This window comes from Aedes albopictus, chromosome 3, assembly GCF_035046485.1.
Source record: "Aedes albopictus strain Foshan chromosome 3, AalbF5, whole genome shotgun sequence".
Classification (NCBI taxonomy): domain Eukaryota; kingdom Metazoa; phylum Arthropoda; class Insecta; order Diptera; family Culicidae; genus Aedes; species Aedes albopictus.
In genome coordinates, this window is record NC_085138.1 from 377,014,812 (window position 1) to 377,041,668 (window position 26,857).

Here is a 26,857-nt window from a genome sequence, read left to right on the forward strand (position 1 = left end):
CCTGCGGTACGCCGAAAGTTTTTCGACTGATTTCAAAATACAAGTAATCCGTCAATATGAGAAATTAATTGACAAATTTCATACCAAATTATTGCCATTTTTGGAAGATTTTATAATAATTTGATTGGCTGATTTCTAATCTGATACTGATTTTCGGTGAATCATTTCTCACGGAGTAAACTTCACAAATTTCAAAATGCTTGTTGCTCGTTACATAATTGGTAAATCTATATATATATAAATGAGTTTGAAGTTCCTTTGAGGCAACAAAACTCAAGAACGGATGAACCGATCAGCAGGACTCTTGCACGGTTCGGTTCGTATTCGTAGTGGTTGTGTTTATATGTACAAAAAGTTACGAAAATCAACTAGAAAAGTAAGAAAATTTAAAAAGTACTGTCTTTTCATGAGCTGCGAAGAAAATCAACGTAATCTAAATGAAACCAATCTAGAGGGCTGAGCCGCAATGACCTCAACAATTCTCAAACCACCACAGTTTGGCAAGACAAAGTTTGCCGGGACAGCTAGTTTTTAATAGTTCTCTATTGGTTCAGGATTCCCGGCATTATGAGTTTGATAATTGGACAAAAAATTATTCAATAATCACAAGCACAAATTTTCAAGTTTTGACGAGATCCTTGGGAGAGTTTTTCTATGGGTATCCCATCAACGCGAATTCTTCTCAAGATCCTTGATGAACTTTATGTGTGTCGGTTGTTGATTGTATGGGAGATTCATCTATCTATCTATCTATCTATCTATCTATCTATCTATATATATAAAAATGGATTTCTGTCTGTCTGTCTGTCTGTCTGTCTGTCTGTCTGTCTGTCTGACCGCTATGGATTCGGAAACTACTGCACCGATCGGTGTGAAATTTTGTATGTGGGTGCTGTTGGGGCCGGGGAAGGTTCTTAGCTTGGTGTGAGACCTCTCCGGTCTCTGGAACGGGGGGCTCCCATACAGATTAATTTGCGGGGCACTTCGCTATGGAACTGGATGTCAAAAAACATAGTAGGCAGCCAGTACGACGTTTGCCGGGACGGCTATGTGCAATAAACATTTCAAAAGTGTTATTATTCAATTATTCATCTCGGAACCACCTCAATTGATAGGTTTTACAACATATACCTGCTTACAAGGGACATTTAAACCCATCTTGGCTCCGGGTGTCAGTGGCAAAGTCTGTTTGATCAAGGACGAATCAATAAGGACGGACCGGATGTGCCAGCGTCCTGACGCTATTCAGGAGAAGTTACCAGCGATCATGGTGTACCACATATTCAATGGTGATTGCAAACCACAGGAAGTCCGGACTGAGGATCAATAGCACTAAACCGTTCGTAGACCCAAGACAGACCATGTCGATTATGTTAACGGCCAGCGTATACTGCTTGATTGGATCAAGGCTGTCGTAGGTATCGATCCACTACGTAGTGCGCTGCGTAGCATTGAACTCATGGAATCTCGGTACATCGGAGCCCAATATCTAGCCGCTGATCTGAGAACCTATTGCATATTGTGAGTATGAAAAATACCAAGAGGCTGTCCATAAACCACGTGGTCATTTTTTGGGAGATTTCCACCTCCTCCAGGATTCTCTCCGGAATCCTCTCAGATTCTCTCCGGAATCCTCTCAGGATTCTCTCCGGAATCCTCTCAGGATTCTCTCCGGAATCCTCTCAGGATTCTCTCCGGAATCCTCTCAGGATTCTCTCCGGAATCCTCTCAGGATTCTCTCCGGAATCCTCTCAGGATTCTCTCCGGAATCCTCTCAGGATTCTCTCCGGAATCCTCTCAGGATTCTCTCCGGAATCCTCTCAGGATTCTCTCCGGAATCCTCTCAGGATTCTCTCCGGAATCCTCTCAGGATTCTCTCCGGAATCCTCTCAGGATTCTCTCCGGAATCCTCTCAGGATTCTCTCTGGAATCCTCTCAGGATTCTCTCCGGAATCCTCTCAGGATTCTCTCCGGAATCCTCTCAGGATTCTCTCCGGAATCCTCTCGGGATTCTCTCCGGAATCCTCTCGGGATTCTCTCCGGAATCCTCTCGGGATTCTCTCCGGAATCCTCTCGGGATTCTCTCCGGAATCCTCTCGGGATTCTCTCCGGAATCCTCTCGGGATTCTCTCCGGAATCCTCTCAGGATTCTCTCCGGAATCCTCTCGGGATTCTCTCCGGAATCCTCTCGGGATTCTCTCCGGAATCCTCTCAGGATTCTCTCCGGAATCCTCTCAGGATTCTCTCCGGAATCCTCTCAGGATTCTCTCCGGAATCCTCTCAGGATTCTCTCCGGAATCCTCTCAGGATTCTCTCCGGAATCCTCTCAGGATTCTCTCCGGAATCCTCTCAGGATTCTCTCCGGAATCCTCTCAGGATTCTCTCCGGAATCCTCTCAGGATTCTCTCCGGAATCCTCTCAGGATTCTCTCCGGAATCCTCTCAGGATTCTCTCCGGAATCCTCTCGGGATTCTCTCCGGAATCCTCTCGGGATTCTCTCCGGAATCCTCTCGGGATTCTCTCCGGAATCCTCTCGGGATTCTCTCCGGAATCCTCTCAGGATTCTCTCCGGAATCCTCTCAGGATTCTCTCCGGAATCCTCTCAGGATTCTCTCCGGAATCCTCTCAGGATTCTCTCCGGAATCCTCTCAGGATTCTCTCCGGAATCCTCTCAGGATTCTCTCCGGAATCCTCTCAGGATTCTCTCCGGAATCCTCTCAGGATTCTCTCCGGAATCCTCTCAGGATTCTCTCCGGAATCCTCTCAGGATTCTCTCCGGAATCCTCTCGGGATTCTCTCCGGAATCCTCTCAGGATTCTCTCCGGAATCCCCTCAGGATTCTCTCCGGAATCCTCACAGGATTCTCTCCGGAATCCTCTCGGGATTCTCTCCGGAATCCTCTCGGGATTCTCTCCGGAATCCTCTCAGGATTCTCTCCGGAATCCTCTCAGGATTCTCTCCGGAATCCTCTCAGGATTCTCTCCGGAATCCTCTCAGGATTCTCTCCGGAATCCTCTCAGGATTCTCTCCGGAATCCTCTCAGGAATCTCTCCGGATTCCTCTCAGGATTCTCTCCGGAATCCTCTCATGATTCTCTCCGGAATCCTCTCATGATTCTCTCCGGAATCCTCTCAGGATTCTCTCCGGAATTCTCTCAGGATTCTCTCCGGAATCCTCTCAGGATTCCCTCCGGAATCCTGTCAGGATTCTCTCCGGAAACCTCTCAGGATTCTCTCCGGAATCCAACCGGAATCCTCTCAGGATTCTCTCCGGAATCTTCTCAAAATTCTCTCCGGAATCCTCTCAGGATTCTCTCCGGTCCTGTCAGGATTCTCTCCGGAATTCTCTCAGGATACTCTCCAGAATCCTGTCAGGATTCTCTCCGGAATCCTCTCAAAATTCTCTCCGGAATCCTCTCAGGATTCTCTCCGGAATCCTCTCAGGATTCTCTCCGGAATCCTCTCAGGATTCTCTCCGGAATCCTCTCAGGATTCTCTCCGGAATCCTCTCAGGATTCTCTCCGGAATCCTCTCAGGATTCTCTCCGGAATCCTCTCAGGATTCTCTCCGGAATCCTCTCAGGATTCTCTCCGGAATCCTCTCAGGATTCTCTCCGGAATCCTCTCAGGATTCTCTTCGGAATCCTCTCAGGATTCTCTCTGGAATCCTCTCAGGATTCTCTCCGGAATCTTCTCGGGATTCTCTCCGGAATCCTCTCGGGATTCTCTCCGGAATCTTCTCGGGATTCTCTCCGGAATCCTCTCGGGATTCTCTCCGGAATCCTCTCGGGATTCTATCCGGAATCCTCTCGGGATTCTCTCCGGAATCCTCTCGGGATTCTCTCCGGAATCCTCTCGGGATTCTCTCCGGAATCCTCTCGGGATTCTCTCCGGAATCCTCTCGGGATTCTCTCCGGAATCCTCTCGGGATTCTCTCCGGAATCCTCTCGGGATTCTCTCCGGAATCCTCTCGGGATTCTCTCCGGAATCCTCTCGGGATTCTCTCCGGAATCCTCTCAGGATTCTCTCCGGAATCCTCTCAGGATTCTCTCCGGAATCCTCTCGGGATTCTCTCCGGAATCCTCTCGGGATTCTCTCCGGAATCCTCTCGGGATTCTCTCCGGAATCCTCTCAGGATTCTCTCCGGAATCCTCTCAGGATTCTCTCCGGAATCCTCTCAGGATTCTCTCCGGAATCCTCTCAGGATTCTCTCCAGAATCCTCTCAGGATTCTCTCCGGAATCCTCTCGGGATTCTCTCCGGAATCCTCTCAGGATTCTCTCCGGAATCCTCTCAGGATTCTCTCCGGAATCCTCTCGGGATTCTCTCCGGAATCCTCTCGGGATTCTCTCCGGAATCCTCTCGGGATTCTCTCCGGAATCCTCTCAGGATTCTCTCCGGAATCCTCTCAGGATTCTCTCCGGAATCCTCTCAGGATTCTCTCCGGAATCCTCTCAGGATTCTCTCCGGAATCCTCTCAGGATTCTCTCCGGAATCCTCTCATGATTCTCTCCGGAATCCTCTCATGATTCTCTCCGGAATCCTCTCAGGATTCTCTCCGGAATTCTCTCAGGATTCTCTCCGGAATCCTCTCAGGATTCCCTCCGGAATCCTCTCAGGATTCTCTCCGGAAACCTCTCAGGATTCTCTCCGGAATCCAACCGGAATCCTCTCAGGATTCTCTCCGGAATCTTCTCAAAATTCTCTCCGGAATCCTCTCAGGATTCTCTCCGGTCCTGTCAGGATTCTCTCCGGAATTCTCTCAGGATACTCTCCAGAATCCTGTCAGGATTCTCTCCGGAATCCTCTCAAAATTCTCTCCGGAATCCTCTCAGGATTCTCTCCGGAATCCTCTCAGGATTCTCTCCGGAATCCTCTCAGGATTCTCTCCGGAATCCTCTCAGGATTCTCTCCGGAATCCTCTCAGGATTCTCTCCGGAATCCTCTCAGGATTCTCTCCGGAATCCTCTCAGGATTCTCTCCGGAATCCTCTCAGGATTCTCTCCGGAATCCTCTCAGGATTCTCTCCGGAATCCTCTCAGGATTCTCTCCGGAATCCTCTCAGGATTCTCTCCGGAATCCTCTCAGGATTCTCTCCGGAATCCTCTCATGATTCTCTCCGGAATCCTCTCATGATTCTCTCCGGAATCCTCTCAGGATTCTCTCCGGAATCCTCTCAGGATTCTCTCCGGAATTCTCTCAGGATTCTCTCCGGAATCCTCTCAGGATTCCCTCCGGAATCCTGTCAGGATTCTCTCCGGAAACCTCTCAGGATTCTCTCCGGAATCCAACCGGAATCCTCTCAGGATTCTCTCCGGAATCTTCTCAAAATTCTCTCCGGAATCCTCTCAGGATTCTCTCCGGTCCTGTCAGGATTCTCTCCGGAATTCTCTCAGGATACTCTCCAGAATCCTGTCAGGATTCTCTCCGGAATCCTCTCAAAATTCTCTCCGGAATCCTCTCAGGAGGCTTTCCGGAATCCTCTCAGAATTCTCTCTGGAATTCTCGCTGGATTCTTTCCAATTTCCCTTCAGGATTCTTTCCAATATCCCTGCAGGATTCTTTCCTGAATCCTCTCAGGATTTTCTTCGGAATCCTCTCAGGATTCTCTCGAGAATCCATTCAGGGTTCTCTTAGAATTCTCACTATAATCCTTTCAGGATTCTCTCAGGATTCTGTCCAGAATCCGCCAGGATTTTCTCTAGAATCCTCTCAGGATTCTCTACAGAATCCCCTCAGGTTTCTCTACAGAATCCTCTCAGGATTCTCTACAGAATCTGGAGGTTTTAAAGGCTAACAATGTCCATAATCCATGAAGGCATAATTTGGAAATGGTGTCCGGCCGACAGCCATTAGGCCGAACGACATACAACCAAATGCACAATATCCCGAATGGATACTAGGCAGAATGGCCATTGAACCAAAAGGCCATCAGGCAGAATGATCAACATGCCCTCATTGCCATACAATGTATACTTCCTGCTGCTTATAATGCTCACTATATCTGAGATTTTAACTTTTTTTAGGAATAGGCTGTTAAATATGTCAAGTCACACTGTTACATTTGTGCTTCAAATACTGAAAATTAAAACAGAAATGTTCCCTTCTTTTAATCAAAGGTTTTTCTTTCGAGTGGCATATTGTTGTTTAGCTTATGGCAGTTGAACTGTTAAATCTGTGGAAGAATTTAACACTGATAAAGAGTTGGTTATCAACCATGCATAGTTCATCAAAGATTTTTCCTACTTTTAAAAATAGGCTATTCTTTCGAATTAAACTGTTACGAAAGAGAGGAAAGTCATATAAAAATCAACCAAAAATTATATTTATACAGGCAAATAAAACACGAACGGTGTGTTTCTTAGATAAGAGACCTGTTTTAATAGAAGCTTGAACTTCTCATTAGTCAAGCATTTGGGATTATGATAACAGATGGGAACAAATGCCCAAAATGGAAGATAACGTGCCTCTGGAGTCGGCCTTCCAATGAGTATACAAATTAGTTTATTGAAGCCATGTAACTAATAAACGAAAGAAATGATCAACAAGATTTTTGAATTGTTTACTTTGTTTACATGGTGACTGTGTTAAGAAAATAAACAAAAACATTAGAAAAACTGTGAAATTATAATAAGTTTTATGAGAAGAGCAGAAATTCAAAACCATCTCAACTAAACCAATCTAAAGTGTCGTAGTGCAAGAGCAACAATTGAAATGGGCAATACAAAGTTTGCCGGGTTAGCTAGTATATATATATAAATGAATTTCTGTCTGTCTGTCTGTCAGACCGCTATGGATTCGGAAACTACTGAACCGATCGGCGTGAAATTTTGTATGCAGATGGGCATGGGACCGGGGAAGGTTCTTAGCATAGTGTGAGACTCCTCCGGTCTCTGGAAAGGGGGGCTCCCATACAGATGAAGTTTGCGGGTGACTTCTCTAGGGAGCTGTATGACAAAAACACAGTAGGCAGGCAGTACGACGTTTACCGGGACAGATAGTGACACAGCATGACTCAACGGACCGAGAGAAAATGATCGCAATTACTTCAATTATGATGGCCGTCGGAGCCGTAGCGTTAGTGCGTCGTTTCACCGACCCGCTGTACAACCAATCGGTAAACATCGCTACTAATCCGGACGAGTGCCATATGGTGATTGGGCTGCTGCGGGATCATTGCCGGGAGTTCCGGGTGCTGGGGATCATATGCAAGTGGGTCAACGAGCAAGGCAAGAGGCGTCCGGTGGCCCTGCTTCAGTTGGCCTCACACCTAGGTATGTGCATTGACGGAGCCAGCTTTTTCTTTTTTCTTACTCACTCCCCCAAACATGCAAGCGTAAGAGCGAGATGAAAGAGGGGGCAAGCTGCCTCCTCTTCTATCTTTCTCTTTCTCGTGTATGTTTAGGAGAGTGAGTAAGAAAAAAGAAAATGCTGGCTCCGCCAATGGGTATGTGTGCTATGTTATGCTGATTCGGCTATGCGAAATGCAGCGGATCTCATTGGAGCTGGGGGACCTTCTGAATGACCCGGCCATAGTCAAGGTTGACGTTGACTCACTGAGAGATAATAGATTTCTGAAAAGCGACTACAACCAGAAGGTAGAGAGCACGCTGGATCTGTGGCACCTGGTCGATCGATGCGGAGTGTCGGGTCCCTACGAAATGGCAAAACTGGCCGAGAAGAAGCTTGGCGTCAAACTAGACAAATACTGGCGTATCAGGACTTCCAACTGGGAAAATACACAGCTCTCGGAACGCCAGATTAGATGCGCAGCCAGCGATGCCCATGTGACAGTGGAGATGTTTTGGACGTTTGCCAAAAAGGCTGTTCCGCGGTGAGTATCAAGAACAATTCCTATTCAATCAAATTAGCGATAGATGCTAGAAAAAGTTGTCAATGTTAGCCATTAAAAAATATTGAATTGGTAACACTAGTTTACAGCATTTTTGAATTCGGTAAGCTGATGATCATTATTGGTGTAGAATCATGCCCTGAGTTTGAAAACGCGAAAGAAAAAAAAATACAGTAGAGCGGAAATTTGTTCGACTTTCCATACAAGGTATACAAGGATGATTTGAAATCGTTTTTTGTTCTATTTTTAAGCTAAGTCGCTCACTCCAAACATCTCATTCTCCGTAATCAATGCTCCGATTGGGCTGAAATTTTTACTGTAACTCGCCCACATATGATATGTCAAATAAACGGCGAGAAAGAATTTTTAAGTTGGTTTTTTCTTATTGGAAAAATACATATCTTCAAAAAATTTTGAGAATTTTGCTAAAATTTAAGAAGATCGTCCCTGAAACTCGCCAATATCTTGAATTTCATCAATCTGACGCAAAACCTAAATTCAGATGATCGAATGGTATTGTATTCAGCTTTTAATTTATGGAAAAAGATTTAAAATTGCTTGAACAAAACGCAATACATTTGAATTTTAGTAAATTACATATTTTGAAAAGTTGCAAAACTCGATACATATTGAGCTAAAACTCAAAAACTGTTCTACTTAAAATTTTTTTAAGATCGGTTTCGAAATCAGCACTAAATTGTGCTTCAAAAATTTCGTTCGTTGACAGAAGTTCACGACTTTCGTTTTATTTTGTAAACTTGTGTAATTATCATTCCCAGATCAATATTTACCAGCCAAAAACCTGGCTCACAACGGCCATCGGCGAGCTGGAATGTTTCTTCAACCAGAGGTTCCGCGACAGATTCGTGGGAAGTGGCAATTCGAAGAACCAGGGTAAAACGAATACGCTGGATGTATCCATCGACACCAAACGCACTATAGCGACCCGTGCCAAACCACTGTACGACAACTATCTCATGCAGGCCTAGGAGGTGCTGAGCACCTGCGATCACAAGAAAGCCGAATGGTACATCAAAAGAAAGCTGGCGGAAATCGTAATTGATCAGTCGACTTAAACTATCCGTTTTAAGTTCGAACCAAAGGGAACTAGGAATAGATAAGTGACCCAATTTTGTCAGTCCCTTTTCGGAGCACGGTTTTTGCTTTTCTTGAAAAGACGGGCCAGGGCAGGTTCCTAGCATGGTTTGAGACACCTTCCCCTCCGTGCGATGACCATAAGCACTTTTGATAAGACACCGTCCACAAATTACGTAACGCTCTAGGGGAAGTATGGGGGGGTACAGTCGAGCATTATGGACCATACAAAATGTTTGGATTTTCATACAAAAAATCTCCTAAAAATACTTCAAATAGTCTACTATCCAGAATTTTGGTTCCCATTATGCCATTTGCCTAAATAGATCATTACATACCACGAAAACATTTTTTTCTAAAGTTTTGGAAAATCATTCCTCTAGGGATTGCTTTCGAAATTCCTCCACGAATTCTTTTAGGAATTCCACCAGAAATTCTTTTAGAAATACCTCCACGATTATCCACGATTCCTCCAGGAATTCATCCAGGCATTCCTTCAGGATTAAATTCTGGGACTCCACCATAAATACCTTTAAGAATTCCACCAGGAATTACCACATGGATTCCAGCAGATATCAACTTAGGAATTCCTGCAGAATTTACCTCAGGAATTCTGGATTTCATCCAGGCGTCCTCACTGGGACAAAGCCTGCTTCTCAGCTTAGTGTTCTATGAGCACTTCCACAGTTATTAACTGAGAGCTTCCTCTGCCAATGACCATTTTGCATGTGTATATCGTGTGGCAGGCACGAAGATACTCTATGCCCAAGGAAGTCAAGGAAATTTCCTTTACGAAAAGATCCTAGACCGACCGGGAATCGAACCCATCACCCTCAGCATGGTCATGCTGAATACCCGTGCGTTTACCGCCTCGGCTATATGGTCCCTAAGAATACCTCCAGGAATTACCCCAAGAATTGATCCAGAAAATTCTCCAGGGATTCCTTTTTGAAATTCTTTCAAGAATTTCTTTAGTAATTCCTCCAGGAATTTTTCCAGGGCTTGCTCCGGGAATTCTTCCAGGGTTTCCTTGAGGAATTTTCCCAGAAATTTCTCCTCCAGGTATTCCTCCAAGGATTCCTCCAGAGATTTATCCAGTAATTGGTTCAAGGAATTCCTCCAGGGATTCTTCTAAAGATTCTTCCAGATATTCCTCCATGAATTCTTCTGATGATTAGTCCAATATTTCATCCAGATATGCCTCCAAGAATTTTTCCTGGAATTCCTCCAGAAATTCTTCAGGAAATTCCTCCAGAAATTTCTCTGGAAATTCCTCCAGAAATTCCTCTGGAAATTTCTAATGGAGTTTCTGCAGGGATTCCTTCAGTAGTTCCTCTGAAGATTTCTCAAGGATTCCTCGAGGAGTTCCTCCAGTGATTCCTTCTGGTATTCATCTAGATTCCACTAGGGATTCTTCGAGGAATTTCTTCAGGATTTTTTTAAGGATTCCTTCAGGAAATTTACCTGAAAGTTTTTCAGCGATTCTTCATAAAAACCTGCAGAATTTCCTCCAGGAATTCCTCTGAAGATTTCTCAAAGAATTTTTCTGGATATTCCTCAAGAAATATCGAGGCACATTCATGTCTCCAGGCATTCCTTCAGGAGCTTCTCTAGGGAATTTTATAGGGATCACACTAGGAATTCCCCCAGGAATTCTTTTAGGAATACCTCCAGGCATTCCTCCAGGAGATCCTCCAGGCATTTCTTCAGGAATAGATTCTGGAACTATTCCAGGAATACCTTTGGGAACTCCACCAGGAACTCAGAAATTTCCACAGAAATTCTTGCAGAAATTAATCCAGTAATTCGTTCAGAAATAACAACGGCAATTTATTCAGGATTTTTTCTAGGAACTCATCCTCCCGGATGCATTATTCCAAGAATCCAGGGATTCCTCCAGAGATTTCTCCAAGAATTGTACACTGTAATGAAAGGGTGGCATTTTGTTAACAAAAATGAAACCAATTCAAACACAAAATGTATATTTCTCAGGTAGAAAGCTTGTTCTGTTAGAAAATCTGTTCTATTTTGCACGGTTCAATTCGACTTCAGGTTGGCTATGTTTAGATGTATAAAAAGTTGGGAAAATAAAAAAAAAATATTAAAAAAAACTGTGACATTACTAAAATATGCATGAGATGCAAAGAATTTCAAAAACAACACAATAAAATAATATTAAATGCGGTAGATAATTGTAAAAAAAAACTAAATCAACAAATGAGCAATACAAGGTTTGCTGGGTTAGCTAGTCTATATATATAAAAATGAGTTTGAAATCCCTTTGAGGCAACAAAACTCACAATCGGGTGGACCGATCAGGGTGATTCTTGCATGGTTTGATTTGTATTCATGATGGCTGTGTTTATAAGTAGTAAAAGTTAAGAAAATCAACTAAAAAAGTAGGAAAATTGTGAAATTACTGATTTTTTAAGAGTTGGGAAGAAATTTAACATGATCGCTATAAAACCAATCTAGAGTGCGGTGCTGCAATGACCTCAACAGTTGTCAAACCCCCACAACCGGGCAAGACAAAATTTTCCGGGCCAGCTAGTTGAAGTTAATTATTGTGACCATTTGAGACCACCTACAATCTATTCCAATTTTTAATGATCTCACTTTGAATTTGCTGACGGACTGTAAAGATCGGGAAGAAAGTTTATGTGGGTCCACTTCGTTCTCATTCAGCTATTCCATGAAAGAAGAATAGAGTCAAAAATAAAAGTGCTCCGATATTGCTCAAATTCGGTGAGAATTTTACCAAAAAATAATTAGACCCGTAATTTTTTGTTTCGCCATTGGGGTGGCCATTTTAAAAATAGGATGTTCCAAAAAACAACATTTTTATTTTTTTTTTATTTTCAAACCGTCATAACTATTGAACCCGTAGACCGATTTGCAATCTTTTGTCACGAATTAAAAGTTTATTAGTTTTGGATTTTGTAAAAAAAAATATCGCCAAAAAAATTAGTATTCATTTATATGTTAAAATCTGATATTTTGCTATTCTGCTATTATCAACGCCCCCCTGGCATTTTCCCCACTGCGTTGCCTTGTAACGTGTCTCTGGAGCCGGCTTTCTGATACCTGATACCTGCCTTGTCACTAGGAAGGGTGCCGAGATAAAGTAGCCGCGGGTTTAAAATATCGTTAATTAAGATAAAACAAGTCGGCCATTTATGAAGACACACTTCCCATCAAATGTTTTGCAAAATATTGGAACGAATATTTTTGAAAAATATTGGAACGGGCCTTCACAGTTCAAAACCGAAGTTTGTATGGAGAACTTGGGGTGTTCAATTGATGTGTGCATTAGAACGCGCAGTGCATATTAGCCTGGTACACGGTTTATATGGGAAAATATAAAAAATGGAAAAACTCCAACTCCTGTATACTTTTTGAGTTCCATTTTGGTCCCATATCATCTGTGCAAAATTTCAGATCGATCGAAGAAACTATATTTTAGCGCCCGCCATTCTTAGTTTTTCATACGATTTACTATGGGGAAGATTTACTTCTTCAAAGAAAAATCGCTTGAGGTCACCCATTGAACCCTAAAAATAAATCGTTGAATGATTTCTGTAGATAACTTTACGAGGAATCAGACCTCCGAAGACCGAAAAGCGATGTGACATTCGTGGAAAAAGTTATTAAGCCTTACCCGATCGATAAAATGACGAGATTTTATCAGAGTTTCCGATTGCTCATGTGTACATAAATGTGACAGCGAGCCTCCCACTAAATTGTCTCACAGCTCTTCAAAATCGCAGTGTGCTGCGCTGCTAGGAGGCTCACGAAAATCTGGTGGGTGCGAGCTAGGCACATAGCTCCCGGGGAGCTCGTCTCATGCGCTGCGTGAGCTGTTGGTATCTAAGGTGAAAAACAACTTCTTGGTAACGAAGAACATCAACAACTTTTTTCCGTACACAACTCAAGTGTCTGGTTGGTCTATGCGATACGACTACGGACTCTGAATGCAAAGGTTCAGATTTCAATTCTTGCTCGTTTAGGAAGTTTTTGTCGTGAAATTTTCTAATTTAATCAGCGCATGAGACGAAGCTCATGAGACACATCTTGAGAAAAATGAGGCGCACAACTTTCAGTCTCAAAATGTACAGTGCTCCTGGGAGCTCGCTTGCCATGTGGCTCCCATACATGGGACTACAGCACGTGTACATCAACTCTGGATTTTATTATTTATTGTTATTCCTTACATGTTAAACAGCGTTGGCATGTCATTCGGTTTTCAGTCAATAACTTTTTCCACATACCTTAGATCGCTTTGCGGTCTTCAGAGAGTTTGTTCCTCGCAATATTTCCAACAGAAATCATTCATCGATATATTTTTAGGGGTTAAGGTGCAACCTGTGGTGATTTTTCTTTGAAAAAGTGATTTTCCCCATAGTAAATCGTATGAAAATTTAAAACGGCTGGCGCTAAAATATAGTTTCTCCGATCGAGCTGAAATTTTGCACAGTTGATATGGGGCCAAAATGGAACTCAAAAAGTGTACAGGAGTAAAATGTCTTTTCGTGTCCCACGCTAGTGCATATATTTAGACGTTAGGCAATAACGAAACCAACCCAAACACCGTAAACGCCTAAAAATATGCACGACACGTTCTTATGTACATATCAATTGAACACCCCAAGTTCTCCATACAAACTTCGGTTTTAAATTGTGAAGGCCCGGTCCAATATTTTTCAAAAATTCTTTCACTTTGACACTTCTAGGGTCCCAAACCTCTGTTATTTTGTTTCTCATCCCATAACACCAAATTTTGTAAAATTTTGTCGAGCAGTGTAATTATTCCCTTTTTTATTTTGACAATCATTCATTCATTCATTTCATTTAGGGGCCGTCCATATACCACGTGGACAGAACAATCATCATTTTTTACCCCCTCCCCCCTCCCCGTGGACAAGCGTGGACTTTTCATTGACCCCTACCCCCCTCCCCTAATGTCCACGTGGACAACACAAAAAAGTGTTTTAATTTAAAAAATTTAAAAGATTTTTTTTAGATTTTTGTTTTCGTAAACAATGTCTTGAATATCATAGTTTACGAGTTACCAATATTCAACCATTTTCATTATAGATAGAAGTTATGTATTTTTTAAGCAAAACAAATGCACTTTGAGTGACTTTCTGTCAAAACCTCTCTTTAGGAGGTAAAAGATAGGAACAAGTTTTTAACATTGGTTTTAATGAAACACTTTTTTTTTTAATCCATGATTGTCTGAATTTTGTTAAAAAACATTTATGTAGAGGTATTTTGTTTTGTTTTTTAATATTCTATTTTCTTGATTCTTATAAAAAAAGAATTACAGAATCATTTCAAAAAATTGTAGTGTTGAAATTTAGAATTAAGCAGAGTACAAGCATCTAAAATTTTAAAATAAACCTAGACGAGTTAGAAAATCTGCACAAATATTTTGAATTTTCGAAGTAGTTTAGAAAATTGGTAAGAAATTCGAGAAATCCATTTAGAAACTCATCGAAAGTTTCGACACTAACATTTTATGGACTACGCTACATTTTAAAACACTATAATTCATCTTGATGAACAAAGCTAGGTAATTGAAATTTTGCTATTAAAAAAGTAGAATTTTAAAATTTTTTTGACCAGCATGAAAAAAAGAGTGGAATAATGAATTAAAATGTGATAGAGAACTGTTATAAAATTGAATCGCATAAATAATGCTATATAACTTTTTTCGTTAGTGAATGTTTGCTGAATTAGGGCCGATTTCTTCACCCTGGCTTAGGCGTTTAACTATACGAGTTAAGCCGAGGTGAAGAAATCGGCCCTTATTCTTATATCAATGATGTCCACGTGGACATTTGACAGACCCCCACCCCCCTCTCCGTGGACAAGCGTGGACTATTCTCGTACCCCCTCCCCCCTCCAAGTTGTCCACGTGGTATATGGACGGCCCCTTATTTAGTTAAACATTAACCTTCACGTACCCGACCCCCAACAACTCATTTTCAAAATGCTGTCATATCTTCAATTTTCATCCGTTTTTTTTTTCAAGTCGCCCTTAATCGATCATAAATTGATGCTAGTTGATTACACTCAAGTGGCCATTCCGGTGATATCCCGGATTGTACTGGGGTCAGGGGGTGGAGGAGGGGTCTGTTTTGCCAATTGGCTAAAAGTGATTATTTCGCTAGTTATTGTGTTTGAGAGGCCCCCTCGGAACCTGTTCCAGTAGCTGCCGTATTAGTCATTTTTCTGCACCAATATTTCGAAATCATGAAGATTGATATGTCTTACGGCATGTTCTGGTGGCAAACCAGAAATGTCCCCGATGACACCCCCGTGGAACCTGTGCTAGATGTTCCGGGGTGGCCATATTAGTTGATACAGACTTCAGTCTATAGTTTCTGACTTTGCCATTCGAAATGATGAAGATTGATATGTCGCACGGCATGTTTAGGTTGGAAACCAGAAGTGCCCCCTATGAGGCCCCGCGGAACCTATCACGGGGATCCGGATGGGTCAACTTATTCAAATCTGGTTATCGCAGTTGTGTTTCACTGTTCGCAACAGAAATTTCGCAGACATTCAATGGTTCAAACACAATAACGCACGAAATAATCACTTTTAGCCATTTTGGCAACCCCCTGACCCCAGCACAATCCGCAATATCTCCGGAATAGCTCCGGATATTGCATGGCCAATTGAGTATAGTAAACTAGCACCAATTTATGATCGATTAAGGGCGACTTCAAAAAATCGGATGAAAATTGGCAAAATTCCAGCATTTTGAAAATGAGTTGTCGGGAGTCGGGTACGCGAAGGTTAAATTCATGATAAATAACAATTGATGAGTCAAAAAGGTGTCCCCCATCGTTTTCTTTTCGCTCCAACCAAATTAGTAGCGAGCACCCACTTTGCACAGCATGGGAGTTGGCTCATTCCATTCATTTTGCGTGCAAAAGTGGATGCGATATGTGTATACATTTTATGCGAAGCAGCAAAACATTGTATGTGAGACAACCGATGTTATAGGGAGTAAGCTCGTTGGCTTCTGCGAGGTGATCTAAAAATGAATTTGACAGACGCAACGCAGCAGTCCGATTTATTCAGTGTGCATGTACGGAGGAAGACAACATACGAACAATAAACTCGAAAAATAGCGACCTTTGCGTGAAAAACCACTAGTAAATTGAGTTTTGCTGCCAGTTTTTGCGGGTGTGATGCAAAATCTACCTCTAAGAGATTTTTGACCTGCATAATTATGCGATTTCTGGTTGTCTGGGTCCATCGCTACTACTCCAAACTAACGAGCCTGGATAAAACAAAGAGGAGAAACGTCAAAATTGGAACAGTCGATCTAGTGTCATCCACATAGTTCCAATCGAGCAAGAGACCTGTCAAAACTACAAGGATTCTCCACTTTGGTATACTCGAGACACTTTGCTCCAAACACGTGTCACTTTTTGCTTTTTCCACCGAACCATGCAACGCAATCGATATCCCTTTCGTAACTCGGTTAGAAGCAAAGGAATGTAAGTTACAAAAATCCACTTTCTAGTAAATGAGGTCTAAGGTTTTTTTATCTGTGTTAACGAGATTTTTAACCCTAGGCTAGTTCATCTCAGGACCCACGCTTTACTTCCCTTCCGAAGGAAGAACTCACAGTTTGTGAGTTTGTCGGGAGTGGGATTCGATCCAAGGTCCTCGGCGTAATAATAGTCAAGTGTTCTAACCATCACACTAGGTCCGCTCCACTGGTCTAAGGTTTTTCACCTATTCTTCATCCCGTACAGAACCCGTATCCCGTATGAAGTTTCAAAATCGACCCAATTCTCTCCGGTTTTATGTAATTTTTAAATCATCGTAAACATAATCTTGACAAGTTCCTGAAAGCTTGCTGATTTTTTTAATATGCTCAGCTCAAACTCGACAAAAGGTCGCTTACCTCCTTTACATCTAGGACCCTCAAGTTATATGTTGAATTTAAAGATGATTGAACTATTTTTTAATGAAAGTGGAAACTTGCATTCCAATCATGCCATTGCCTTTACTAAAAGCCATAAATCAAACGACCAAGTCGTTGATTCTATAACACGCATGCAATATTTTATTTCTATCTCCACCATAAGGCAACACACGTGATTGAGAAATCTCTGAGATATTATGCACTGCACATCTTCAAACATACACAAAAGAGCAATACATACTCCTTCTGTTCTTCCTCTGGCTTGCTGACGAGTGTTTGCCACACGTCGTCAGCACATCCTTTGAACGCTGCACAAAGGTCTTGCCCTAAGCACGTGTCTCTCGTCGTCGACTGCTTGCTGGTGGCTTAAGCAGAGTTGCCACTACTTTCTTAAAAATATCTGGCAAACTTGAAAACGAAAATCTGGCAAAATCTGGCAGTTCTTGCCATTACAAAATTATATCAAAATTTGATAAATATTTATTTTTCTAAGTTTCGCAAGTAACACAATTTCAAAACAACAACACTCTTGATATCACAACTAGAGATGAACTAGCCTAGGGTTAAAAATCTCGTTAATACAGATAGAAAAAAATCAATCACATATCGTCTCCATTGATGGATAACAGTATTTATAATTAACATTCTTGTTACTGATTCATAGCATTAAGTAAAACTCAGGCCAAACATTTCAATAGGTCCTACCTGCATTTGAGAGGCTCTCTTTGTTCACTTTCTCTTTCAATTATTGCAATGTAGTGGTACAATTTTCAACTATTTTTGCAGTACAACCCTAATAAACCAGTACCATACACGAACCGTAATGTAGACGGTTGAACAATACCACATACTGTTCGAACTGTATCCCGAATGGGTGGTTAAGCACATCTTATGGTTATCGTTTATGCGTGAAATCAAAAGACGATTGTTTTGATCATCGTTCAATGCAAGGAGACAATCATAATACAAATAGACAGCTGAGATATTAACGAAAGAGAGGGAAACTAAAGAGAACCTCTTTTCTGCAGATAGGACCTTTAGACATGTTTGGCCTGAACTGTCAAAATTTTTAAAAATCTGGCAAAACAGCAGGTTTCTCTTTTTGTCTTTTCGGCAATCAAAAATCTGGCTATGCCAGATAAATCTGGCATAATGGCAACCCTGGGCTTAAGGCAAACTGTAACGTTTGGAATTTCACAAAAAAGGAATGCGAAATCAATGAAATAATAACGATATATGGGCGAGCATCGTCGATCGACATCCATCGAAATCCCATGAATGGATGATAAAAGCAAAAGGCTAAACCAAAACAATCAGAAAGATGAAAAACTGTTGCTGTTTCTGGCTGCACAATTCAATAAGGATATTCAAGCTCTTGATGTTTGTTATTGAAGATTTTGAAGACCGATCCACTGTTGCTGCAACGTATTGGGCAATCGATTAAAGTATTTCAATTTTACCATGGTAAATATGTTTCGAAGCTTCTGAGAAGAAGCTATGGAAGCTTTTAAGAAGCTTTCGGATCTTTTGAGAAGAAGTTCTTGAAGCTTCACAGATGATGCTGTTAGAAATTCAAAACATATAAGAAGCAGTTTTTGGAGCTTCTCATAAAAAGCTTTCACAATGTTTGGGAAGATGCTTTCAAAGCTTTTCAGAAATAACATGTAGATCTTTCGAAAAGAAATTTTCGAAACTTCACAGATAAGCTTTCGGAGATTCTGAGAAGAAGCCTTGGAAATATTTGAGAGGAAGTGTTCTGAACTCATAGAAAACCTTTAACCTTTAACCCTTCAGCGCGCGCGCTGTTGTAAAAAGTGCAACACTACCAAAAAACCTCGCTCGTCGTATGCAGCGCGAGCGCGGTGCAGTTTCGGTTGCTTGATGGCGCGCGTCCTGAAAGGTTAAGAAGTAGCTTTCCGATCTTCTCTGTAGATACTTTGGAAACTTCTGAGTAGAAGCATCAGATGCTTTTAAGAAGAAATATTTTGATCTTATGAGAAGTAGCTTTCGGAGCTTCGGAGAAGGAAAAACATCCAGAGCTACTGGAACGCACATTTCAAAGCTTTTATTGACTCTGAGAAACTTAGCTTTCTGAGCTAGAGCTGCGAAGCTTCTCAGAAGAAGCTTTCAAGCCTCTTCAGAAGAAGCATTTGGATTTTAAAAAATAAAACGGAATAAAAAAATAAATTCTCAGGGCTTCTGAGAAGAAGCTTTTTAAGCATCTGAGAAGAAGCTCTCGGAGCTTCTTAGGAGAAGCTTTGCAATTCTGAGAAGAAGCTTTCTAAGCCTCTCAGAAGAAGCAATTGCAGGGTTTGAAAGTTTCAGGAGTTTTTGAGTAGAAACTCTCTCAACTATTGAAAGGAAACTCTCGGAGCTTCTGAGAGGGAGCTATCGGAGCTTTTGAAAAGAAACACTCAGAGCTTCTGAAAAAGGGGCACTTCTAGCGTCTCTCTAGCAGCTCTGAGCTTCCGATAATGAAAATTCTAGAAAAAAAAGTGAACTCTCAGAGCTTCTGATTAGAAGCTTTAGATGCTTTTAAGAAGAAATATTTGGATCTTATGAGAAGTAGCTTTCGGAATTTCGGAAAAAAAACATTCGGATCTCCTGGAACACTCATTACAAAGCTTTTTATGATTCTGAGAAACTTAGTTTTCTGAGCTAGAAGCTTCTCAGAAAGAGCTTTCAAGCCTCCTCAGAAGAAGCATTTGAATTTTCCAAAAAAAAAAAGATTCCAGAACTTCTAAAAAATAAATGCTCAGAGCATCTGAGAAGAAGCTCTTTAAGCATCTGAGATGAAGCTCTCAGAGCTTCTGAGAAAAAGCTCTTGGAGCTTCTGAAAAAGAAACACTCTTAGCGTCCAAGAAGCAGCTCTCGTTGCTTCCGAAAAGAAAAGCTCTAGGATATTCTGAGAAGCTTTATAAGCTTCTTTTCGGAAGATCTAAGGGCTTCTTCTCCGAAAATTTTAGAGCTTCTGAGGAGAAGCTCTCTGAATATCTTGGAAACATTTGGAGCAGTTTATTGAAAACTTAAGAAGCTTCTGAGAAGTGGCTTCGGACCTTCTGAGAAGGAGATTAGGAAACTTTTGAGAAGAAGCTTTCAGAATTTCTGAGTAAAAGTTTGTGTAACTTCTGAAAAGAAGCTTTCTGAATATCCGAGTAACTTCAGGGAAAAAGCTTTTGAGAAAAGCTCTCGGAGCTTCTGCTGACAATAGGCTCTGGAGCTCGGGTTCGATTCCCGGTCGGTCCAGGATCTTTTCGTAAAGGAAATTTCCTTGACTTCCTTGGGCATAGAGTATCTTCGTGCCTGCCACACGATATACACATGCAAAATGGTCATTGGCAGAGGAAGCTCTCAGTTAATAACTGTGGAAGTGCTCATAGAACACTAAGCTGAGAAGCAGGCTTTGTCCCAGGAGGACGTTACGCCAAGAAGAGGAGAGGAGAAGAGGAGGCTCTGGAGCTACTGACAAGAAGTTTTCGAAGCCCTGAGAAGATGGTCTCGAAGTATCTGAGGTGAAACTGAGGAGAAGTAGCTTTAGAATTCTGAGGAGAAGCTTCTAAATCTTCTCAGAAGAAGCGAAGGGTTTGAAAGATTTGAAAGTTCCCGAGAAGAAGCTCTAGTAGCTTTTGAGGGGTAGCTATCGGAGCTTCTGTCAAAAAGCTCACGAAGCTTCTGAGCAAATGCTCTAGGACCTCTATAATTATTCTGAAACGAAGCTTTCGGAGCTTTTCAATGGAAACTCTCGTAGCTTCTGAGAAGAAAAGCAGCTCTTGGAACTTCTGAAAAGAAGCTCTGAGAGCTTTCTCTCAGAATGTGTTGGAGCTTCTGTAAAGAAGCATCCTGAACATCTAAAAAGCTTTTAGAGCAGCTTAGAAAAACTTCAGGAGGATCTGAGCAGATGCTTTCGGACCTTTTACGAAGAAACTTAGCATGGTTTTGAGAAAAAGCTCGAGGAGCTATTGAGTAAAAGCTCTTGAAGTTTCTGGGAAGAAACTTTCGGAGCTTTCAGAAGAAGCGTTCTGGACATTTACGAAGTTTTTGGAGAAGAAATTTTAAGAGCTTCTGAGAAGATGCTTTCGGAGCTTCTAATAAGAAGCTTAGAAAGCTTTAGAAAAGAAGTTCTCTGGGCTTCTAGGGAAAAGCTCTTGGAGCTTTGAAAAAAAATCGGAACTATTCAGAATACGCTTTCTGAACAAGGAACTTTTTAAGCTGAGTAGATGCTTTCGGAGCTTCTTCTAACTTGCATTCAGAGCCTCTGCAAAAAAATGCTCTCAAAGCTTCTGAAAAGCAGCTTTTGAAGTTTCTGAAAAACGTGTTTGGGGCTTCTGAAAAACGTGTGAGAAGCACCCGATGCTTCTGAGAAAAAGCTCTTGGAGTCTCTGGAAAAAGTTTACATTATTTCTTTCGTTGTGGCTCTACCGCTTGTTGTATTTACAGAGCCGGCATTAAGAGAATCACAATAGATTTTGATTAAACTTTAGTAACCGGATAAACTTTCCCAATTACCTACACGTTTTCAACTTAAGTTACACTTGTTTCAGTATCAACAAGCACCAATGACTTCTGTTTGTTAACTTTCGTCTGCGTCCAGCTCCATGCAAATTTGATCAGAAAAACTCCAAACAGCATTCGACATTTAAACTATCTCGAACAAACAAATAGGCAACAGATAGGTACCGGTACAAACAACCAGGGCCCCAAAATCCCATCACACATTGCACTTTCAAAACTTACCTCATTCAACCGTCACGTGCTTCCACCCCGACCATATCTGGGAATGTATTTAATATTGGCCCAGTCGCAGGAGCGTCCTCAATTTCCCGAACAAATCCCCGCACCGCACTAGTACCGAACCGATTTAGGTGACCCCGTTGTTGCAGCTACAGTACACGGTTCCATTGTGCTGAATCCACACCGGTGCGGTGCGGTGGTAGGTAGCAGAACGTCACATGTGAACAAACACGTCGGATAACTGCCGTCGTCGTCGTGACAGAGCACTGGAGACCGACCGGCCCACGCATCCGACATTTGAGTCGATTCGAAAAGTTTCACTTTTTTTTGTATTTCGAGTATCCTCTGCTTTTGTGATGACCGAACAAATAGACAATGCAGCAATGCGATGGTGGTGTAGTGTGCACTACAGTGAGCACTCCGGTCACATCTGAGCCTTTCTCTCTCTGTCTGTCAAGCTAAACTCAAACATGGGAATGATAAAAGTTTCAGGTTAATAACCGGCTTATGTTTTGCGACGAATGCTGCCGGGTGGCACTCCCCAGTGGATTGGCCTCATTGCGACCAAACTGCGGCAGGGACATTCGATTGAGAGGTTTAGGTTTCACTAAAAGAACAACAGCTACGTGTGATTTGGAGTATCGTTTTCCACGTGTTTTTCATCCATCGGTCTAACGATAGATAGATAGATAGATAGATAGATAGATAGATAGATAGATAGATAGATAGATAGATAGATAGATAGATAGATAGATAGATAGATAGATAGATAGATAGATAGATAGATAGATAGATAGATAGATAGATAGATAGATAGATAGATAGATAGATAGATAGATAGATAGATAGATAGATAGATAGATAGATAGATAGATAGATAGATAGATAGATAGATAGATAGATAGATAGATAGATAGATAGATAGATAGATAGATAGATAGATAGATAGATAGATAGATAGATAGATAGATAGATAGATAGATAGATAGATAGATAGATAGATAGATAGATAGATAGATAGATAGATAGATAGATAGATAGATAGATAGATAGATAGATAGATAGATAGATAGATAGATAGATAGATAGATAGATAGATAGATAGATAGATAGATAGATAGATAGATAGATAGATAGATAGATAGATAGATAGATAGATAGATAGATAGATAGATAGATAGATAGATAGATAGATAGATAGATAGATAGATAGATAGATAGATAGATAGATAGATAGATAGATAGATAGATAGATAGATAGATAGATAGATAGATAGATAGATAGATAGATAGATAGATAGATAGATAGATAGATAGATAGATAGATAGATAGATAGATAGATAGATAGATAGATAGATAGATAGATAGATAGATAGATAGATAGATAGATAGATAGATAGATAGATAGATAGATAGATAGATAGATAGATAGATAGATAGATAGATAGATAGATAGATAGATAGATAGATAGATAGATAGATAGATAGATAGATAGATAGATAGATAGATAGATAGATAGATAGATAGATAGATAGATAGATAGATAGATAGATAGATAGATAGATAGATAGATAGATAGATAGATAGATAGATAGATAGATAGATAGATAGATAGATAGATAGATAGATAGATAGATAGATAGATAGATAGATAGATAGATAGATAGATAGATAGATAGATAGATAGATAGATAGATAGATAGATAGATAGATAGATAGATAGATAGATAGATAGATAGATAGATAGATAGATAGATAGATAGATAGATAGATAGATAGATAGATAGATAGATAGATAGATAGATAGATAGATAGATAGATAGATAGATAGATAGATAGATAGATAGATAGATAGATAGATAGATAGATAGATAGATAGATAGATAGATAGATAGATAGATAGATAGATAGATAGATAGATAGATAGATAGATAGATAGATAGATAGATAGATAGATAGATAGATAGATAGATAGATAGATAGATAGATAGATAGATAGATAGATAGATAGATAGATAGATAGATAGATAGATAGATAGATAGATAGATAGATAGATAGATAGATAGATAGATAGATAGATAGATAGATAGATAGATAGATAGATAGATAGATAGATAGATAGATAGATAGATAGATAGATAGATAGATAGATAGATAGATAGATAGATAGATAGATAGATAGATAGATAGATAGATAGATAGATAGATAGATAGATAGATAGATAGATAGATAGATAGATAGATAGATAGATAGATAGATAGATAGATAGATAGATAGATAGATAGATAGATAGATAGATAGATAGATAGATAGATACGGCAGAGGGGGTGTTTTCGGCCTTGGCAGTCTCTAAACGTTTGCAAAAACGATTATTGCATTTTAACCCGACGGTTTCGGTTATTTATTTAACCTTTTTCAAGGATTCTAAAAAGAAATTATGCAAACAGTTAACATTTTACAAGGTATTTTTCGGCTTAGGGCCCTATCTTTCTAACACTTACAGATGCACGTTTTCTTGTTAGATTTCTGGAAACGTTCAATATACGGAGTCATGGTGTAATGGTGTCCGCTATGGTGCTCTTGTGTCGATCCGTTTGTACCTCACTGTATTTTCAGTGGAGCTTTCTTGACGGCTTTATCGACTTTGATCGCCTACGATTTTCTTCGACTTTTTATCGCCTACGCTTTGGTCACTGTTTTCTCCGACCGGACTGACGTACAAACTGTTTTGTGTGGCAAAGTGTGTGAGTGTGTAAAATGAAGGGGATTTATAAAGGTGTGTGTGGTTGTGTATTGGTTGTGTTTGCATTCTCATCGGTTTCGTTGTCTGGTTTGTTTATCTTCCCTATTTCGTGTAGGATCCCTGCATAGACGGCATGAAGCCCTTCTGTATCGGTCCGTTTGTTGACGGCGTGTGCAGTGTTTTTAATATGGCACATTTCTAAAAACTGTAGAGTGTGTGTGTTGTTTGCCCTATCTACAATTTTCACATTTTTCAGGTCGAACCGGTGATTCTCTGCAATGCTGTGATGCATCAGAGCGGTGCGTTCCCCGAGGTTGGCGATTTCATCTGTCGTTGTGTTGCCCTGTTCCAATAGACGATCAAGTGCGTTGTAGTGCGTCTTATGTCCACTCATCCTCGTTCGTAGTCGATTTGTTGTCATTCCTACGTAGGAGGCTTCGCAGTTTGAACAAGGTACACGGTAGATTACATTCGATTGGCTTTCTTGCGGCACAGGATCTTTCACCTTCGAGAACATGTTGTTTACCTTTCTAACATTGTACTTGGCGAGTCGTACTTGTGTATACTCCCGCCTGATGACCCTGTCGATCATGTTCGACAGGTGAGGTATGTTCGGAATAGAAAGGTAAGTATATTCCAGGTTCTGTACGCTGTGTTGGATGGAGCGATTGGTGTTCCGTTCGTTCATTCGGTTGATGATTCGGCTTCTGAGCGGCTTTGGATATCCATTCAGCTTTAGTTGATCATCAACGATTTTCCTTTTGGACTGTTCGTCGAGATTGGTGGACAGCTGATTCACTCGGCGCGCAAAATTTTGGGCTACATTCAGTTTTTGGCCGAGGGGGTGGAACGATTGGTACTGTAGGAAACGTCCACTGGCGATGGGCTTTTGGTACCAAGATGTTGTTACGTTCTGATTGCTGTGGCGTGTTAAGAGCATATCGAGATACGGTAATTTGTTGTCCACTTCCATTTCGTAAGTGAATTGGATGTGGATGTCATAGCTGTTGAAAGTGTCAATGACATGCTGTAACCGACTAAGAGGAATAGCGGTTATCAGGTCATCAACGAATTTTCGAATGAATGGCAGTGGTATTTCCAACATTCGGACAACCGTATCTAGTAATGTTTCCATTACCCAGTCTGCAATGTACGGGGATAGTGGGATGCCCATCGCCGTCCCAAACACTTGTTCGTAGTGTTGTCCATCAAACCTAAAATAGCTGGAATCTATGCAGAATTCCACTATTTCTAGGAACAAATCCAAACAGATGTTTGTGTTCGGTTTGATTTCATCCCATTTTGTGATAATGCTGTTCATCACGAGTGATTTGGGGATCGATGTGAACAACGCCTTCACATCTAGCGAAATTAGTACATGCTCATCAGGTAGGGTGACATTGTTAATGAATTCACAGAATTCAAACGAATCCCTTATGTTGTACCTGCTTACCAGCGATCGTTGGAAGATCTTCCCGACGAATTTGGACAGACTATACGAAGGTGCCGTAATGTTGGGTACGACCGGGCGAAGTGGTAGACCAGGTTTATGGGCCTTCGGTTGTCCGTAGATCCTTGGACAGACAGCGTTGTGCTTCATCAGCTGTCGGCTGGTTCTTTCGTCGATGAGATCCAGATTGCGAAGCCGTTTCACGATGGAATTGTTCTGTTTTTCGAATCTTGACGTGGGATCTGCGTTGATGGGGTTGTACGTGTTTCGGTCTTCTAGAAGCTCAAGCATTTTTTGTCGGTATTCGCTGGCTTCCATCAATACCGTCTTATTGCCTTTATCCGATTTCAAAACTAGGATGTTCGGATTGTCCTTTAGAAACCTCCGTGTTGTTTCTTCGGCCTTGTTGCAGAATTTTGTAATCGGTTCGAACTGATTGTTTCTATTCCGCATGCGATGGATGTAGTTCGTTATCACATTCGCAACCGGTGTTTGGATTTGTTCTTAACACTTGCTCTGCATCTGCCATTAGGTGATAGAATGGAACCTGCTGCAGTTTGGTCATAGGCAAGGCGAACTTTGGTCCCAGGCTTAGAAGAATCTCGGTTTCCGGCGGAATCGTCGTTTGGGTGCCATTGTGAATAGCTTTTGGATTCCCGCTGATAGTGTTCTCTTCTTCATTTCGTTCACTGGAGCATAGCAGAATGTTGTTGAACTTTCTTTTCGTCCTGTTTGTCCTTTCACGAATGTTCTTCTCGTTGAACCTCGCTTGGCTTTCGAGAAAACTTGTGCTGATGTTTTCTGGAATGCCAGATGTAGTGATGCCGTCTGACAACGTTGCTAAGCTCCTACGCAGCTGTTCCATCTTGTGATAGGTGTGTTTGATTTCGATGTTGAGAATGGATTTCATGAACCTTGTTATGCTTCTTTGGACTTTGTTCGAGAAAGGTCCATTCTCTTCCAATAAAGGGAAAGTAAAACGGAAACTGTTTGCAAAATGTGCCGGAAAAACTCCTCTTCTTCGGCATCTGATCAGG

At 41.2% G+C, this 26,857-nt stretch overlaps 2 protein-coding genes across 2 annotated transcripts; one reads left to right on the forward strand and one right to left on the reverse strand.

Annotated features, from left to right (window-relative positions):
* The first annotated feature begins 7,481 nt into the window (after positions 1–7,481).
* Positions 7,482–8,838, forward strand: LOC134290944 (exonuclease 3'-5' domain-containing protein 2-like). Its single transcript, XM_062858177.1, has 2 exons — positions 7,482–7,784; positions 8,629–8,838. Exons 1-2 carry the CDS (start codon positions 7,482–7,484, stop codon positions 8,836–8,838), a joined length of 513 nt encoding a protein of 170 aa, XP_062714161.1.
* A 15,424-nt stretch (positions 8,839–24,262) lies between these two features.
* On the reverse strand, positions 24,263–26,730 carry LOC134290945 (uncharacterized). The gene is made up of 3 exons (XM_062858178.1): positions 26,336–26,730; positions 24,634–26,262; positions 24,263–24,350 (listed from the first exon to the last, which is right to left on the reverse strand). The coding sequence occupies exons 1-3, from the start codon at positions 26,728–26,730 to the stop codon at positions 24,263–24,265; spliced, it is 2,112 nt and encodes a 703-aa protein (XP_062714162.1).
* Between the last annotated feature and the right edge of the window lie 127 nt (positions 26,731–26,857).